The 17588-nt window shown below is 36.6% G+C and overlaps 1 protein-coding gene and 1 long non-coding RNA gene across 14 annotated transcripts; both read right to left on the reverse strand.

Moving 5' to 3' along the window:
- Positions 1 to 959: 959 nt before the first annotated feature.
- On the reverse strand, positions 960 to 16161 carry LOC114259688 (phosphoglycerate mutase-like protein 4). Of its 13 annotated transcripts, none has more exons than XR_014344879.1 (10): positions 16008 to 16161; positions 15628 to 15751; positions 12256 to 12306; positions 12066 to 12176; positions 10949 to 11080; positions 9859 to 9934; positions 9473 to 9688; positions 9046 to 9094; positions 8525 to 8809; positions 960 to 1432 (listed from the first exon to the last, which is right to left on the reverse strand). XR_014344879.1 is itself a non-coding variant. In XM_082895969.1 (9 exons), exons 1-9 carry the CDS (start codon positions 16025 to 16027, stop codon positions 1282 to 1284), a joined length of 930 nt encoding a protein of 309 aa, XP_082752095.1. In that variant the 5' UTR covers positions 16028 to 16161; the 3' UTR covers positions 960 to 1281. The 13 variants fall into 13 exon arrangements, 3 of the variants coding, with proteins under 3 accessions (XP_082752095.1, XP_082752086.1, XP_082752109.1); XR_014344869.1 differs by having other exon boundaries at positions 8525 to 8842; XR_014344865.1 differs by having other exon boundaries at positions 8525 to 8908.
- Positions 3890 to 5451, reverse strand: LOC145802975 (uncharacterized). The gene is made up of 2 exons (XR_014344884.1): positions 4793 to 5451; positions 3890 to 4708 (listed from the first exon to the last, which is right to left on the reverse strand). It is a non-coding gene; the product is annotated as an uncharacterized LOC145802975 (long non-coding RNA).
- Positions 16162 to 17588: the final 1427 nt, after the last annotated feature.

Consider the following 17588-nt stretch of genomic DNA (forward strand, 5'->3'; position numbering starts at 1 on the left):
TTTCATTCTATGGTTGTTGAAGCGGAGGGATATAAGGCATTAACATTTAACGAACGAGATGCAAGGAATCACATTGAGAAGGCTAGAAGATTGAGGCTTGGAGTAGGAGATGCTGAATCAGTTGCACTTTATTTTTATAGGATACAACAACAAAATTGAACTTTTATTCTGCAATGGACTTTGATGGAGGACACTTGCGAAACTTATTTTGGGTTGATGCAAGGAGTAGGGCAGTTTATAAAGCATTTGAAGATATTGTCAAATTTGACACAATCTATCTCACAAACAAATATGGCGCGCCGTTTGCTCCGTCTGTAGGAGTTAATTGCCATGGACAACCAATTTTGTTTGGTTGTGCGTTGTTATGTAATGAGAACACTGAGACATTTATATGGCTATTCAGAGCTTAGTTAAGTTGCATGTCAGACACTCCTCTGAATGCTATAATAATTGACTAGTGCAAAGCTATGCAAAATGTCATAGTAATTGTCTACCCACAGGCTCGACATCGTTGGTGCTGATGACATATAATGAAGAAAATTCTGAAAAAAATTGAGAGGATATTCACAATATGAATCTATAAAGTTTGCTTTGCAAAATGCAGTTTATGATTCTTTCACAAAAAATGAATTTGATGAAGAATGGTAAGCAATAATTGCAAAGTTCAATCCCTCCAACCTGTATTGGCCATGCAGCACCTAGAAGGCAGCTTTTAGACTCAGTTGTGGGTTATTTGGCCCGGCCGTGGGTTTTGAGACCGGACCGGGTTTCATTGGCGATTGGCAGTGGATTTGGATTCTCCGAGAAGCGCAAAAAACCAGCTACAGCAATAGTAGGAAAAACTATAATGAGTACTCCTATATTTCATTCAATAAATCATATTACCATGAATCAGCATCCCCAAAACACACATTCAGCAGCAACACACACAATCCATAAAGATACCCACATTCATCAACTATTCTACAAAACCATATGTGCATTCCAAAATCAAATGTATAAGTTTACAACATTTACTTTAACATTAAACAAATTAACACCATTAGAATGTTAAAACCAATACACACTATACTTGTCATTGAAAGCAATTTCATAGCACCTTCATTTGGCTCAAGCCACTCCAATCTTCGCTCCAATTTGTCCAAAGCTTCATTGTTTCTTTCAGAATCATTCCTCCCCTCATCTTCATTCTTCTTATAAATAGGATTAGGCCTCCATTGGATATTTGATGCATTGCCATGTTGGCTAGCAGGCACCCACCATGCAAAGTAATCGCACATACTATCTGCACACTTGAAGTAAAGCCTCCTTGGATTTTTCTGAGTCTGTTATCTTAACGGCCCCTTTTTCGCCACATTTGTAACTTCGATTTTCAAAAAGGCGACCACCATTGCTTGAACTAGTGGAGGTGTAAGCGATTGACATGTTACTCCTAATAGTAGCATTTTATCAAATAAGTAATACATAACTCAGCAAAAAAAATACAATGTCTCGATTAATAATGTCAAATGGCATATAGAATGAAAAAAGAAACCAAGAAAATTGAAAATGGAGGACTCTAATGGCTAGTTATAAGCATTTCATAGAGCCATAAGTCCTAAGTTCCCCAGTTTGAATCTGTTTAAAGGTTAGTGAAACAAGGTCGGGGAAATAATGTACTCGCTCTTTGTATCTTCCATTACATGAACATAGTATATGATTTTGCTGATGAAGCTTACTGTTAAAACTATGATAGCATGAAAAATTGGTATTGTTATTCAAAATCACAAAGCATTTCATTGAGACACTTTGTCATACACTTGCAATGCAAAATGTAAGTCTAGAGAGAATCACGCATGCTTTCAATTCTCACACATGCCCTCAATTCATCATTTCAACAAGTTGATTTTTCAAAATCACGACACATTTCAACAAGTCTATTTCCATAATCACAACTTAAATGGAGAGGATTTTAAAAAAAAATGAAAAAAACAAAAAAACAAAATAATCACTAAGTTTTTCATCATGGGGGTTAAATGGAAAGGATTTATAATAAATATAATAAAAAAAAACAAAAATATGACATTTTCTTGGTTGTCAATGAAAGAGATTTGGGGATCTAGGGCTTGGGTAAACAAGGCAACGTGCTAGTGCAAAGAAGGGACACCGGAAGCCTTCCACTGCCGCCGATTGATTGGCTGATATGGCTGGATGTTGCTGGACAGAATCCCAGTTTTTGGGCTTGAATAGAGTAGAGAGAGAAAGGGAATCCCAGTTTTTGGGCTTGAATAGCGTAGAGAGAGAGAAAGGGAATCCCAGTTTTCTTTAAGCATACTTGTAGTTTTTCTTTTTTCAATAAAACAAGTAGTTTCCTTTTCAGCATAAATTGTTTTCTTCTGTAAAAATAGTCTTAGTGAGCTAGGGGCAGTAAAAGCAGAGTTGGCAGCAATAACCAACTTTGAGCTCTCTTCAGCCAAGATCAGAATCTAAGCTAAAGAAGTTTGGCAGGAATAACCAACTTTGAGCTCTCTTTAGTCAAAATCAGGATCTAGGCTGAAGAAGGTTGGCAGGAATAACCAACACTTTGGCTACAAGTTGGCAGGAATAACCAACTTTGAGCTCTCTTCAGCCAAGATCAGGATCTAGGCTGAAGAAGTTTGGCAGGAATAACCAAACACTGTGGCTCTAAGTTGGCAGGAATATCCAGTTTTGAGCTCTCTTCAGCCAAGATTAGGATCTAAGCTGAAGAAATTTGATAGGAATAACCAAACACTCTGGCTCTAAGTTAGCAGGAATAACCAACTTTGAGCTCTCTTCAGCCAGGATCAGGATCTAGGCTGAAGAAGTTTGGCAAGAATAACCAAACACTTTGGCTCTAAGTTAGCAGGAATAACTAACTTTGAGCTGATCTTGGCTGAAGAAAGTTGGCAGGAATAACCAACACTTTGGCTCTAAATTGGCAGGAATATCCAACTTTGAGCTCTCTTCAGCCAAGATCAGGATCTAGGCTGAAAAAGTTTGGCAGGAATAACCAAACACTTACCTCTAAATTGCCAGGAATAACCAACTTTGAGCTCTCTACAGCCGAGATAAGGATCAAGGCTGAAGTGGTTGGCTGAAAAAACCAACACTTAGTACTCTTCAGCCGAGATAAGGATCTAGGATGAAGAATGATTGGCTGGAATAAATCAACTTTTAGTACTCTTCAGCCGAGATAAGGATCTAGGCTGAAGAGGTTGGCAAGTATGGCAAAACAGATTACAAGGTTAAAACCGAGATAAGGATCTAAGCTGAAGAAATTTGATAGGAATAACCAAACACTCTGGCTCTAAGTTAGCAGGAATAACCAACTTTGAGCTCTCTTCAGCCAGGATCAGGATCTAGGCTGAAGAAGTTTGGCAAGAATAACCAAACACTTTGGCTCTAAGTTGGCAGGAATAACTAACTTTGAGCTGATCTTGGCTGAAGAAAGTTGGCAGGAATAACCAACACTTTGGCTCTAAATTGGCAGGAATATCCAACTTTGAGCTCTCTTCAGCCAAGATCAGGATCTAGGCTGAAAAAGTTTGGCAGGAATAACCAAACACTTACCTCTAAATTGCCAGGAATAACCAACTTTGAGCTCTCTACAGCCGAGATAAGGATCAAGGCTGAAGTGGTTGGTTGAAAAAACCAACACTTAGTACTCTTCAGCCGAGATAAGGATCTAGGATGAAGAATGATTGGCTGGAATAAATCAACTTTTAGTACTCTTCAGCCGAGATAAGGATCTAGGCTGAAGAGGTTGGCAAGTATGGCAAAACAGATTACAAGGTTAAAACCGAGATAGGTATCTCGGCCAGGAAATGTTATACTTCATGCATTTATGGTAAGAAAAGAAGCGCAAGCATAGAGTTAACCGAACAAACAGTTGAACAAAAGAAGATTTCATTGAAAATTCAAATCAAAGGTACAAAAGATGGGGCCTCAGCCCGGTTACACATTCTTTCCAATGAAGTAAAAAGAGGAAAATACGGGATCAAGCAAAAAAGTCTTCAAGATCCGCATCCAGAACAACTCGAAGCCCGATTTCAGCAAGTAGCTCGGTCACATTTTCAACCAAGTCTTCCACCGGAGGCTTCACCCGAGCTGACTGAACAGCGGGATCATTGGCGACGACCGGGGCATTGTTGGGCTCTGATGCTTCTTCTTCTTCCTCAACTTGAAGAAATTTTTGTTGAATGGCGTTAGCATACTCCGCCATGTAGCTCGGGATAAAGTGAGGAGGGGGATTCTGGAAAACCTCGGTTTCATCCCCTTAACCGAGCTTCAAGACCGTTGCCTTTCACCCACACTTGAAGAAAATATCTTTAACAGCTTCACACTACAAGATGTATGTGGCTTCGCCTTCCTTGTAACCGCGGTCTTTCGCATCCTCCATCTTTTTCTCCAGCTCAGTTATCTCGGCATTTTTCTTCTTCTCGACCTTGACCAGCTCACGCAGATAGCGGTCCTTCAGCTCGGTCAAGGCCTTTTGTTTGTCTGCCTTCGCCGAATCTACTAGCCCGGTGAGTCGGGCAACTTCTGATTGAAGCTCGGTCATTTTTTGTTTTGCTTCGTTTAGCTCGGCCATTTTTTGTTTTGCTTCGTTTAGCTCGGCCGTCTTGTTATCGGCCTCAGCCACAGCAAGCCTTGTCGTCTTGCGCAGCTCCAGCACATGTTTATGTGCAATATGCTTTTTCTACATGGCCTGCATGAGGACGGTAAGCAATTTTGAGTGAAAACCGAGCTAACAGATGCACAAAAAGAGAAAAACAAAGGAAAAAATACTCACCAACACCATCGATTTGGTGGCCGAGCAGATGGCTTTCAGCTCAGTGAGATGATCATGGTGTTCCATGTTAGAGGGCAAGCACACGCTCTTAGCCAGGTTGAAGGCGAGCGTGTGGTCTTTGTCTGCCACCACTGAATCGGTGTCTCGAATGGCTCGGTTCCGGTAAGATAACTTCAGGGCCCACTCAGAGGAGCTAGCCCGGTCAGAACGCTCAGGCTATAGGCTCGGTGGCGTGGTTTGGAGAAGCACGGTTTCATCATCGCCAACAAGGCGTGGCTCCGTGGTGGAAGTCCGAGCACGCTTGCTTGGCCAAGATGAGGACGGCTGAGCAGTTGGAAAGGCTACCACAGCCTCTTGTGTCTGGCCGGCTTATGGTATCTCGGCCTAATTTGTTTCAGTGATAAGGGCTCTTACTGCTCTCTTTTTGACCATTTCTTGTTCTGCAGTTAATGGGATTAGGTTGATTTCAGGTAGTGTTGGATCTGGTTCAAGTGAGGGTCCCAAGAGGAAGTCTGTCACCCTGGTCTTCCTCCTGCTGCTGTATCTGTATGTCAGTTCGAAGTTGAGTAGCTGGGCCTAACCTCGTTCGCGATATCGAAGCGCGGCGCGGAGTGCATCTAGGTTGGAATAACTATGCTGCGACTTTAGATGGTCCAAATCTGTATATGGAAAAAAGCCAACGGTTAGCACGGTGCCAAACTTATAAACAGAGTAAAGAAGGCACAAAACTAAGCCGAGGTAATTATACCGGCTACTCCTTTATTCCAGTTGATGCGGTCTCCTGGTATTTGGACTTCCTGGTCCTTAAAGTTACCAGTAACCCAGAAAAAATCGTCGTCATTTACATCTTTGTCTGGGGTGTTCTTTATTATCTTTTCTTGGTGGCGTCTTATTCTTAGGTAATATACCCAGCCATCTTCATTCTGGCCAAGGGAGTATTGGTGGAATAGTTCGGCTAAACCGAGGTTAAGGCCAAGCCGGCGATTTAGCTCGGCGATGCCATTTATTATTCTGTATGAATTGGTGCTAAGTTGGGTTGGGCATATCCTAGTTTGCCTAAGGAATTCGCAAAGAAGAGGTTGAACAGGGAATCGAAGTCCGGCTTCAACAATGGAAAGGACAGTGAAGGGAACGAAGCCCGATTTTTCCCATGGAATCGTGTCTAGCTCGGCTAGTGAGAGGCGGACGTCATTAGAGATGTTGTAGTCCCTTCGGAACTCGGCTATAGCCCCTGGAGAGTTTATTAAAAATCTATATTTACCCATGTGGATTTAAATTAGGTATAAATTAGCTTCGTGTTTAAAAGGAGTGGAGTATCTCGGTTGAAGCGTTCAAAGGAGTGCTTGGGCAACCTAAGTCAGTCTGCAAAGTGAAAAGGAAAAGTGTTAAGCACAGATCGTTGGACCGTACTAAGTATAAAGGCAAGATAAGTATAAACCTAGCTCGGCTATGAGGAATACTATATGTTTTTAGTTCGGTTGGTGCAAAGGACTTTAGCTCGGATAAATGAAACTAAAGGTTTGGCACGTAATTCTAGTTCGGTCATTTGAAGAAATTATCTAGTTTGGCATGAAGTTTCAGTTCGGTTATTGAAGAAGTTATCTAGTTTGGCTGGATGCACACCTAAAGAGTTCCCTAGTTCGGTTGTACCTAACCGTAGAGTTGCCCAAACAGATTTTTAGCCCGGTCACACCACGATTCTAGATTCAAACTTCATATTTTTTGAATCCAGAGGGTGTGTTCTTAAGCACGAACCTATTGATTGGGGGTCTAGTTTATTGGTACTATTTGTTCTTGCCCATTTCATCAAAACTACAGAGTACGTTTTGTAGAACATATGAATATATGCGTCTATACTACATATATTCACGAAATGAATAGGAAAAATAGAGGATAAGGCTCCAAACGATGAAGATGCCAGACGAGAGCACAAGCTTTGCAGGTACAGCATTGAGGAAAATGGAGGCTCAGAGGGAAAAAGAGAAGGCATATGAATAGTGATGTGTTCTGATTTGAAGAGTAGAGTTTGGTTTTGAGTAAGGCATGAGTTTAGGCGAGACTGTTCAAATTTTGCGAGGTACGAGGGCGGCTATGGCAGCTGTAATTAACCAATAAAGACTTGCCACGTGTCCATGAGAATCGTAAGCGATTCAATTTTACAACGACTGAAAGGACGTTTTTGACCGAACCAATCGGTAGCTCGGTGATAACTTAGCTCAGTTGAAAGTCTCAAGTTTTAGCTAGTAACAGGTAATCCCAATCATGCTACGCAGATGGAATTAAGGGGCAATTGAGAGAGAGTTTTTATGTGCATTAGGGCCGAGCTAGGCCAAGGCGTAGTAATGGGCTGTTCTGTGGGCCGCGGTAAAAAGGGCCGATTGAAAGGACCTTACAGTTAGCTCGGTCCAAAGGTAGTTGCAGTTACCACAGTCGGAGTGGTAAGAATTAGCTCGGTCATGGTATTCAGAACCGAGGTATTTGGGCTTCTCATGGTGGACCTTGCTCTCGTTAGCTCGGTCAATGCTTGCTGTAGTTAGCTCGGTCTAAACAGACCAATCTGAGGTGCAAGTGAGAGGAGAACCGAGCTATGTCATATAGTTGGGAAGGCGCTGGACTAAGTATGACAAAAGGCTAGTGTTAGCTCGATCATATTGTCATCCAACAGTGGTAAGACCATCTCGTTGGGTTTAAGCAGTGAGGGAGTGTTGAAGGAGAAGCATTATCTTTCAGGAGTGTGATTCCTATGAGGACTCTGCATGGAGGAAAAAGAGTCTTACTAGGATTATGTCAGGCAAAAGTTATAAAACTCACAACAGAACCTATGGAGAGGTAACACAACTTTGATCCCCGAATATACAGAGCTTTTGTCTATTTGTCTATTTTGCTGACTTAGGCATCGGAGAGATATCCGGGACACACCCGCTAGCTAGCTCACGTTTGTGCTTTCAGGGAGTAAAGCGACAACGTTTAGAGGAGCGTAGACTTGATCAACAGGATTATACAAGAAGATAATTTTGTGCTCGTACATGCACTAAACAGTCTAATACAAATTATCAAAAATAAATGAATATTAAATTTAAATTTTTTTTAAAAAAAAAAATGAAGAAGAAGAAGAAGCAATAAACAACTCCTAGGCAAAAAATTGAAAAATTATAGAATACTTCTAAGATAAAGAATTACAAAAATCTCCTATATGAACTTGACAAGTAAAGATGGGGTAATGACAAACCATTCACATTAGCCGCAGTGAGCAATGAGAATATATCTAATTACTGAAAGAGGATGGAAACAAAGCATTAAATAAGCATTTGCTAGACATTAATAGCAGCATCATGCATAAATGGCCAATGGCAAATCAACAATAATAGCAACAGAGAAAACATTCAAAATATTCACAAAGGGAAAAAGAACAAGTGACAAAATATTTTCAGATGAATGAAATTGACTGGAGCTTCCACAAATCATATACATCCCAAAAGAAGAAGAAAATGTTCACTCAGAAAATGGCCTCAAATCCACAAAATGCATCAATACAGAAAGAATGCATCAATAACCAAAAAAAATCTTTCTATGTAGACTTTCAACAAACACATAGAGTGCATCAATACAAAAATACCAAAATCATGTTTGAAACAAATTAAAGGGCCTGGTGATATGAAGCAAACAGGAGCAAAATCATAGACTAAGAAAATTTCAACCAATGTAAAGCAAAGAATATGTTTGAAGCAATACCTCAATACTAACCCATGAATCAGTTGCTTCTTAGTGGGTGGAGGCTGAAATTTTCAGAGAAACTAGAGGAATTGGATCTTCTTCGTCGTCGATGGCCACCTAGGTCGTCGTCGTCGTCGTCGGGGTCAAGCCCTCTGGGTCGTGGTCATCTCTCTCTCTCTATCTCCTAAATACGCTGATTTGTTTTCTCTTGGGTCTTCAAGGCGCGTGAAATGTACACAGGGTTTGGTGCAAGAATGGACTACCAGCTCAATTCAAGCCATTCGCACCTCTATCTCTCGAGGTCTGTAGCAGAACCGAATTTGATTGATAACTACCCTAATAAAGTTCACATGAATGAGTGGACCCCACTTAATGGAAGCATCTAGAAGCAACACCCAACTCCTAACAATGAAAGGCTTTTAATCAATTGAGACTAGTCTAATTAACAAACATTTTGTTCAAAAAAAACAAAAAAAAAAACAAGTATAAGTTCAAGGCTATGATGTATGCTAAGCCAAGATGAGATGTGGATACCATACCTGTGGAAGAAGTCTCTCTTATAACGCGCATTTATAGGTAGTAACAAGCCTGTAAAAGCAAATATTTCTAGAACACTCCAATCAAATTAGCAAAATCAATTCATCTATAAGGGTTATCCAAAAAAAAAAAAAAAATCAATTCATCTATGGGGCAAAAATAATAGATCAAACCAATATAACTTGCTTCTATAAAACACCAAGTAAAACTTTGGCACGTCTTATCATGAAAAATTTTACTCCAAAAAGAAACAGTAAAAACTGTGTCATATTATAGCATAATAAACTTATCCCAATGCCATACGGCTGAAATAATTGATTATATAAGTACAATAACAGTGTAAAAATATTTTCTCCATTTTCTGAAAAATCCAACATGCCGCTGCTTGAGCTAAATGACTGAAAATGCAGCGCACATACATGAACTAACCAGAAGTTGTGTCCCCACCGAAACCCGACTCCAGATATTCGGTTTGGCTAAGATGACTAACATCGCCCCAGGACTTTATGGTCCAAATATCCCCATCAGACAAGTGAAATATGTTGACAGACGTGTTCAGTACCCTACCGGGCTGCCCACTTGGGGAAGCCAGCTCATAAAGTGTTCTAATGACACCACCATGAGTGACCATGACTACTCGCTCTCCTGCAATGGATATATGCAACAATGCAGAAATATAATACAATGAGCCATTCTGCTTTTAAAAGCTTGATCATGGGTAAGCAACCTTAAACTTGAAAAGGTTAAAATGTCAATGTTAAGACTCAAATAGCATCAATAGGAATAAGACAACAGGCTCATTAATCTACTAGTACCTTTATGCTTGCTACCAATTCTCTCCAGTACAGATGTGCAGCGGTCATAAAGTTGATCAAGACTTTCTCCACCACCCTGCAAATATAGTACAAAAAAACATAATGGATCAATGGAAATGCCAAAGTAGGCTTGACACCAAGCGACATGCATAATGTATTCATAATCATGTTTATATAGTCCCTCTCCACGTTACACAGACTCTTCAGAATTTTGGAAGTACCTGTGTCGACACGACACGAGTACGGGCCCGGGATACAGCTGGGATACGGCACTTTACAAATGGATACGGTTATATTCAAAAGAAACAAAAGAGAAGAGAACAAGGTGAGAACCTAGTCGCGACTTCGACAGGGTGAAGATCTGTGTCGTCATCTCTCTGTCTTCATTTGTGTCAATCTCCTCTTTTCTCTCTCTGTCTTCTCTTCTTCTTCTTCTTCTTCTTCTTCTCTCTCTCTCTCTCCCCCTCTGTTTCTAACATATAATAAATAAATAATATAATTTGTTATATAATAATATATCTAATTAAATCATATATATAAAAAAAAAATTAATAAAATCTATCAAATAAATCATCCAATTTTATTTTTTTTTATTTTAACATATTTTATTATTCCTTATTTGTTAAATTTTTTATTTATATTATATATATCAATTAAAAATAAAAAAATAAATTATATAGATAAATTAAAAATATTATCAATAAAAATAATACATAAGATAAAAAATAATAAATAAATTTAAAAAATAACTATTTATCATATCCCTGTATCCGTATTCAAATTTGGATCTATATCCACATATCTTCAATTTTTAATTTTGAAGTGTCCGACTCCTAGATAAGCACCCGCACCCGCACCCGCACCCGCATCTGATACCCACACCCGAGTCCGTGTAACGTAAACTACGAGTTTAAAAGCTCCTCCAACCATCTAACATGTATAAATTTGTTTCTGGCCATGCACAAAAGGAAGCACCGAATTGGTCACAGCCTGACCTATTAAGCAACCATATCCTACACTGCTTCTGTTCAAAGACAAACGTGCAATTAACTATTTATTGATCATAACTTCACAAGAACAAAGCTCTCACTGGGATTTCTTGGTCTGTCCTACGAGATGAAAAAGCTCGGTAAGCCTTGGGACAAACTTTGGCCGCTTCATGGTGTACAAGACCTTGAAGATCTCCCAAATGTCTTTCCCGTAGGTCCGGTTCTTTAATAATCTGACAAAAAAAATAAAAAGGAATGAGACGGTTGACACCCTAAGATCAAATCCAAAGATATGATTGAACTTTTCTAACTTGCAACAATGGCATGGCTTCATGAATAAATCAAAACCTAAGATGGCCAGAACATAGTTTCTTAATCAATCAAAGACATATCATTTATTCCAATTGCCTATTTCTCCTTCAATGAAGACTACTATTTAACATACCAAGAACATGTCAGCTATTACAACACTCAGAAGGTATGATCCTAATTTCAAATAGCATTCCTGTTGTCCAAATCTACAACTATAATCCAAACCAAACCAAACCAAACCTTAAGTCCCATCAAATGGGGTCATCTACAATCTGCAACTACAATCCACTTCAATTAAATCTATCAGTGTTCCAATGATTTGCTTCAACCTTTCTAATTATTTCAAAGCACCAACCAAATTCATATGAATATCCTGAAAAGCTCTTCAGGACCAAAGTCTCTAAAAAGAAATCAAACAATAGAAATCCAAATTAACCAAACATGTAACCGTGAGAAGTAAACAAGGTGACCATAGACTGCAAGACACATTTAACCCCTAACAGAAATTGTCAAACCTAATCACGTTTAAGTTTTACACAAGGTACTACAGTGAATACATAAGAGGGTGGGATTTAATCAATCAATGATGTTGAATTGCCTCTTCTACATTCCACATAACTTCATAGATGCATCATCATGATGCATGTGACAGCCATTTTGTTTGTCATTATCAATTCCCAAATGCTACCAATGCAAGTCAAATATTTCTTTTACCCCTTCGAGTTGATTCCACATTATAAATCTAGTTTAGCAGAACTCTACATATTGCCAAAACAAATGATTGGTCAGAAAATTGAATAAATAAATGCATTAAATTAAGCCATACATAACTGATAACTTACTCTTGTCTTTTTATTTTTAACTACTAAGGAGTGCCACATTTTCAATGTCATTCCATATTCATACCTCCAAACCGCCACAGCTGCTTGCTATTGCCTCTGCTGTATCAAGGGCTCTCTTCAAGTCAGACGAGTATACAATAGAGACCTTACGCTCCCTAGATAATCGATGAGCTACCTTCACAGAGAAATGAATAATTTGTCAAGCAATGTAAAGGCCAAGTGTGTACAAGCATGTTTTATGATTCATTACTTACTGCAGTTGCTTGCGCCCTCCCAACATTATTTAATTCAACATCCAGCTGGCCCTGGTTAAAAATATATAAATAAATTAATAAATAAACAAAATAGAGATAAATCTGACCAGAAACTATACCTCTAATGCAGATATAGTGGGTATAGAAGGAAATTATGGAGAGAGAGAGAGAGAGAGTGAGAGAGAGAGAGCAGGGTTTATTTATTTATTATTATTATTATTATTCACAACCTTCAAATGGAAAACAAGAATATTATCTTGTTTTGTTTGGATTTTCAGGATTCACTTTTCAGAAAATTGAAATTTATTCATTGTTTGGTTCCAGTTTTCAGAAAACAGTTTTCAAAAAATTCTACTTTTTATTTTTCGTATTTTAATGTTTTCAATGAATTTTTTTCATATTTTAATATTTTTTTAAAAATATTTTAGACACACCTAACATAAATACACTTAAAAAGTATAATATTTGTGAAAAAAATCTTTAAAAAATATACTAAATACCAAAAAATATAAGTAAAAAAATACGAAAATTCAATACATTTTCGTATTTTTGTGTATTTATTAATTTTTTAAAATATTTTGTCACAAATATTTTACTATTTTAGATACATCTAAGTAAGGTACATCTAAGTAAGGTGCATCTAAAAAAGTAAAAAAATTACTTAAAATTTTAAAAATATTCACTAAAAACAAGAAAACATGAAAAACAAAAAACTCAATTTTTAAAAAATTGAATTCAGAAAACTGAACCCAAACACACTGATTGTTTTTTGTGTTTTTTTGTTTTTACTGAATTTTTTTAATATTCTAAGCAATTTTTTTAATTTTCAGATACACCTAATATAAATACACTTAAAAAGTATAATATTTGTGAAAAAATCTTTAGAAAATTCATTAACTATCAAAAATTCAAAACAAAAAAAAAATATGAGAATTCAGTATATTTTTTATATTCTTGTACATTTATTGATTTTTTAAAATATTTTTTTATAAATATTTTACTTTTTTAGATATATCTAAGTAAGATATATCTAAAAAACGTTAAAAAAAATTTCTTAAAATTTTAAAAATATTCACTAAAAACAAAAAAACATGAAAAACAAAAAACTTAATTTTTAAAAAATTAAATTCAAAAAATTAAAACCAAACACTGATTGATATTATTACAAAAATAGTAATCATAAAAAATACAAATTTTAGAAAGAGGATTGTTGGGAAACACGATCGTGTACTAATACATCTACAGTAACATAGTGGGAATTTAAGGACTCTTTAGGCTACAAATTTTTATTCATCATTTTCATCCTGTTATGTTTGGGATTCAAGTGTCTCACATCTTACTGTTATTGATCCATTGACACAGCACACAGCTATTGAGAGTCCATTTGATTAAGTATGTAATAAAAGAAAGAAAGGACAACCAGAAGTAGGAAATGGAACAAATAATAGAAAGGATGAAAGCATCCTCTCTCTTGTTTGGATAACTAAAGATAAAGTTGAGTTGCTTCAACCATGTTCTCAGCACTGTTGCACACTCTTTCAACTGCTACAAATATCTTCTTTCACTCCCTTTGTGCCATGTGTCCCTCTCTTTCTAGAGCCACTATTCCCCCATAGCAAGGTTTTGAAAAGCGGTTGCGGTCGCCGTAACGGTGACGGTTGCGGTTGCGGGGTGTTTAACGGTTGCGGTAACCGGAACCGTGAATTTTTTTATTTTTCGCACAATTTAAAAAAAACTTACCGATACGCATATTTTTTTTCCATGATCATATTTATTGGGTTAAAAATAAATATTGATCAATTTTTGTAAATTTTTAAATATGATTCAATATATTTCATATTTTTAAATCACTATAAACTGAGTTTTTTATATTTTATTTTAATAATTAATGACTTTATATTATACAAAAAATCAATCACTAACTATTATATATAAGATAAACACTGACAAAAGTAAGAGAATATATTGTTTGAAAATAATAATAATAATAATAAGTGTGGTCATTATTTATTTGGTTTGGTTAAAATATGTATATATATATATATATACATATTTTAACCAAACCAAATAAATAATGACCACACTTATTATTATTATTATTATTTTCAAACAATATATAGATAGGCACACACAAACAAAATGGTTTAGTGATAACAGCTGAATAGAATAGCATAGGTCTTACAGTTTCAACAAATCAATAACATGTTCATCTTCCCTTTTCTCTCTCTCTATCTCTTGCTCCTCCATTTTCTCTCTTTATCTTCCCTCTTCTCTCCATCCCTCTTCTCCCATTTTCAGTTTTTTTTTATGTATTTTTTTAAAAGAAACAGTTTGGAACCTTTAAGTAACGGTGCGTAACAGGCCGTTACGGCTATTACGGCGCCGTTACGACCGCTACGGCAGCCGCTACGACCGACACACCTGTGAATCTCATTCACACTGCAAAAGCGGCCGCAACGGATGGCGGTAACTGCCAAAACCGTTACGTAACGGTTACGGCCGCTTTTTAAAACCTTGCCATATAGAGACCCATGTAAATTGCATTGAGCATATTTAGGAGTAGATTTCCATCTACATCTACGAGTCCCATACCCATAACCACCCTTCAACGCTTGGTGCTCTCATTTTCCGTTTAAAACATTAGTGGGTTCGATCTTATCTTTTTCTCTGTCACACACATGTCCGACATTGTAATTGCCCATTGACCATGCCCAACATGGGAGTTCACAGTGTGCATGTCACCTCTGCACTTGTCACTACCCCATGACATGCACCACCATGGATCCACTCTAAGTTCTAGGCAACTAGAAGGCATAGCATGATGCCTTCCCTCAGCACTCTCAACACTTTTCATACTTGTGGATGGACTGCCAAATATACAAGGTTTGTTTTATTCGTTGTGAGGCCTATTCAGTTTGTTAGTAGACATGTTTAGTTCAATACAAGGCATCCCAAATCTACTACCAGGCAAGTTGAATTTGCTACAAGGCCTTAATTCCTGTGCCAATCTCTTTTGTGAATATTAACCCTCCATGTGGACAATGCCATTTTTGCAACAAACAGAAGACATCGTGTTTGTGTCAAGTTGTACTATTTCACAATATTACCCAAAATATTCGGAATAAATTTTCATCCAGAACAGATCAGTGCTAGTCCAAAACTACTAAATTTAATGTATTAAGCCCTAAACTGCCTCATATAATGCCTGAAAGGACATAGATGCCAATTATTTGAATACTTGATGCAATAAACAAACATCCCAATTTGGTCATAATTGAAACGTATGTATATATATATATATATATATCACCAAATTCCAACCAAAAAAAACAAATATATATGTTGTAAATGATAAAAGTGAAGCAAGCAGACCTGCATTCTCTTCGTGGCATTAAACTCTGTTTCACCATGACGTATTACAACAATCTCCGCATAGGCAGCGGATTCGTTGGATTCAGATGTGCTGTCACCGTTGTAACCAAATTGATGCAAAACCCTAACCCAAAAAAAAACGTACAAATGTTTCAAAACTCAAATAATCACATAACTAAAAATCCCAAAAAACAAAAACAAAAACAAAAAACGACGATTGAAACTCCTGATTTTCCATTATTTGGGGAGTTTCTGTCTGTTTAATATTAATAATTCGAAAGACCGAGAGAATTAGAATCAGAAATCGCATAATAAGGAATTATACATGAATGTCACATGTATAAAACTATATAAATGTAAATATATGTATGTATGAGCACCTGGAATCGAAATCCGCCATTGATGAGTGAAGGTTAAGGTGTGTGGTTTACGCTTTCGAGATGAGTGAGGAAGAACGAATGCTGAAGGAATACTGCGAAGATGCAGGTACGAATTGTTGCCTAGTATATTATAAATATCAATATCAAAAAATAATTATTATGTATTAATAATTATTATTCCCTTTATTAATTAATTACATGATAATTATTATTCCCTTTACATGATAATTATTATTCCCTTTATTAATTAATTATTATGCCCTTTATTAATTAATTACATGATAAATATTAAAAATATATATATATATTTTTTAAATTATATTATAATATTAATTAATATATTAGTTAGTGACTAATTAGTGTGTATAACACGCTCCGCCAACTGTACACTTCCGCTTTCAGCAATTTCATGGACAGCGCATAATAGCATTTATATAGTGTTTGTTTTCGCTCCTTAATTTTTCAATCCCACACAATCTTTGGGCTGGCTTATCATCAAAATTTGGGCCATCTCAATATTGGGCTTGGTTATCGGAAAAACAAGTTTGGGCCATCTTAAGCTATTTCTGCCCATATAAACGCGATACAAATGAAAGAAGCCTACCCATGATAGGCTGGAGTGAATCTATTTTCACCTAAAAAATCTTTTACGTACATTCAATTTTTTAATACGTTTTTATTAAATTATTTAGGTTATAAATTACTTTCAATGCACTATATGGCTATGTTTAGTAGAACTTTGGAATGTTATTTTCAGGTTTTGATTTACACACCATATTTGTTTTTGATTTTTAAAAATTAATTCCACACTCATTTTTGAAAACTCTATCCAAGGCAGAATAATTTCGGCTAACCGGACGTCCGACAGTCCGGCCAGTTGACGGGAACAGTGCATAATTTATTTATTTTTTTAATTGACACATGTTAATTTTTATATATTCAATAAAAAATATTTTCCGAATTTTGAATAGAATTTTAAATTGTGTGTTTGGTTATGAATCATAAATTTTTGTATCATATGTCACATCAAAAATTTCTCACTCAATTCAAAACTCATTCACCAAACAAATTTTTCACACTCAAATCATAATTCCAAAACTCACAAACTCAAAATACAATTCTATTCTCAAATTATATTTAGAAAACTCTACTAAACACAACTTATATTTTTTTTCTAAATTACCCTTCAAGCTACACCCAAATAATAAACAAATCAAAAACACCAAATTTACATCACTTTGAAAAACCTTTCATACATAGCACAAAAGCAAGTAGATATATATAACCAAGTAGCAGTACATACTTACATACATAGCACAAAGCACAAGCTAACTACAAATCAAACTGAAAAACAAAAACAGAACAGCAAAGAAAAACAAAGTTCATCCTGCCATGACCCTTCTCGCAAGGTTGTGAGCAGGTTGAACCACCATCTGTGAGACTTTGCAGACTTTCAACACCTGGAATTGGTTGGATAAGTCTAGGATGTCGTCCATCACAGTAACTGTGCCGTGTTTTAGATGTTTCAACAATGCGTGCTTTTATTATGTGAATGTTGTTTGGGTAATTGATATATACCAA

Source organism: Camellia sinensis, chromosome 1 (genome assembly GCF_055761805.1).
Source record: "Camellia sinensis isolate YWXY chromosome 1, ASM5576180v1, whole genome shotgun sequence".
Classification (NCBI taxonomy): Eukaryota; Viridiplantae; Streptophyta; class Magnoliopsida; order Ericales; family Theaceae; genus Camellia; species Camellia sinensis.

Bases quoted from the DNA above. Each gene is read 5' to 3' on its own strand.
- LOC114259688 (XM_082895960.1), bottom strand. From the start codon at position 16,027: ATGGCGGATTTCGATTCCAG. The intron at 9,689-9,858 runs GTACTAGTAGAT...TATCCATTGCAG, and splicing joins AATTGGTAGCAAGCATAAAG to GAGAGCGAGTAGTCATGGTC. The intron at 1,433-9,045 runs GTATGGTATCCA...TGCTACTATTAG, and splicing joins AAGAGAGACTTCTTCCACAG to GAGTAACATGTCAATCGCTT.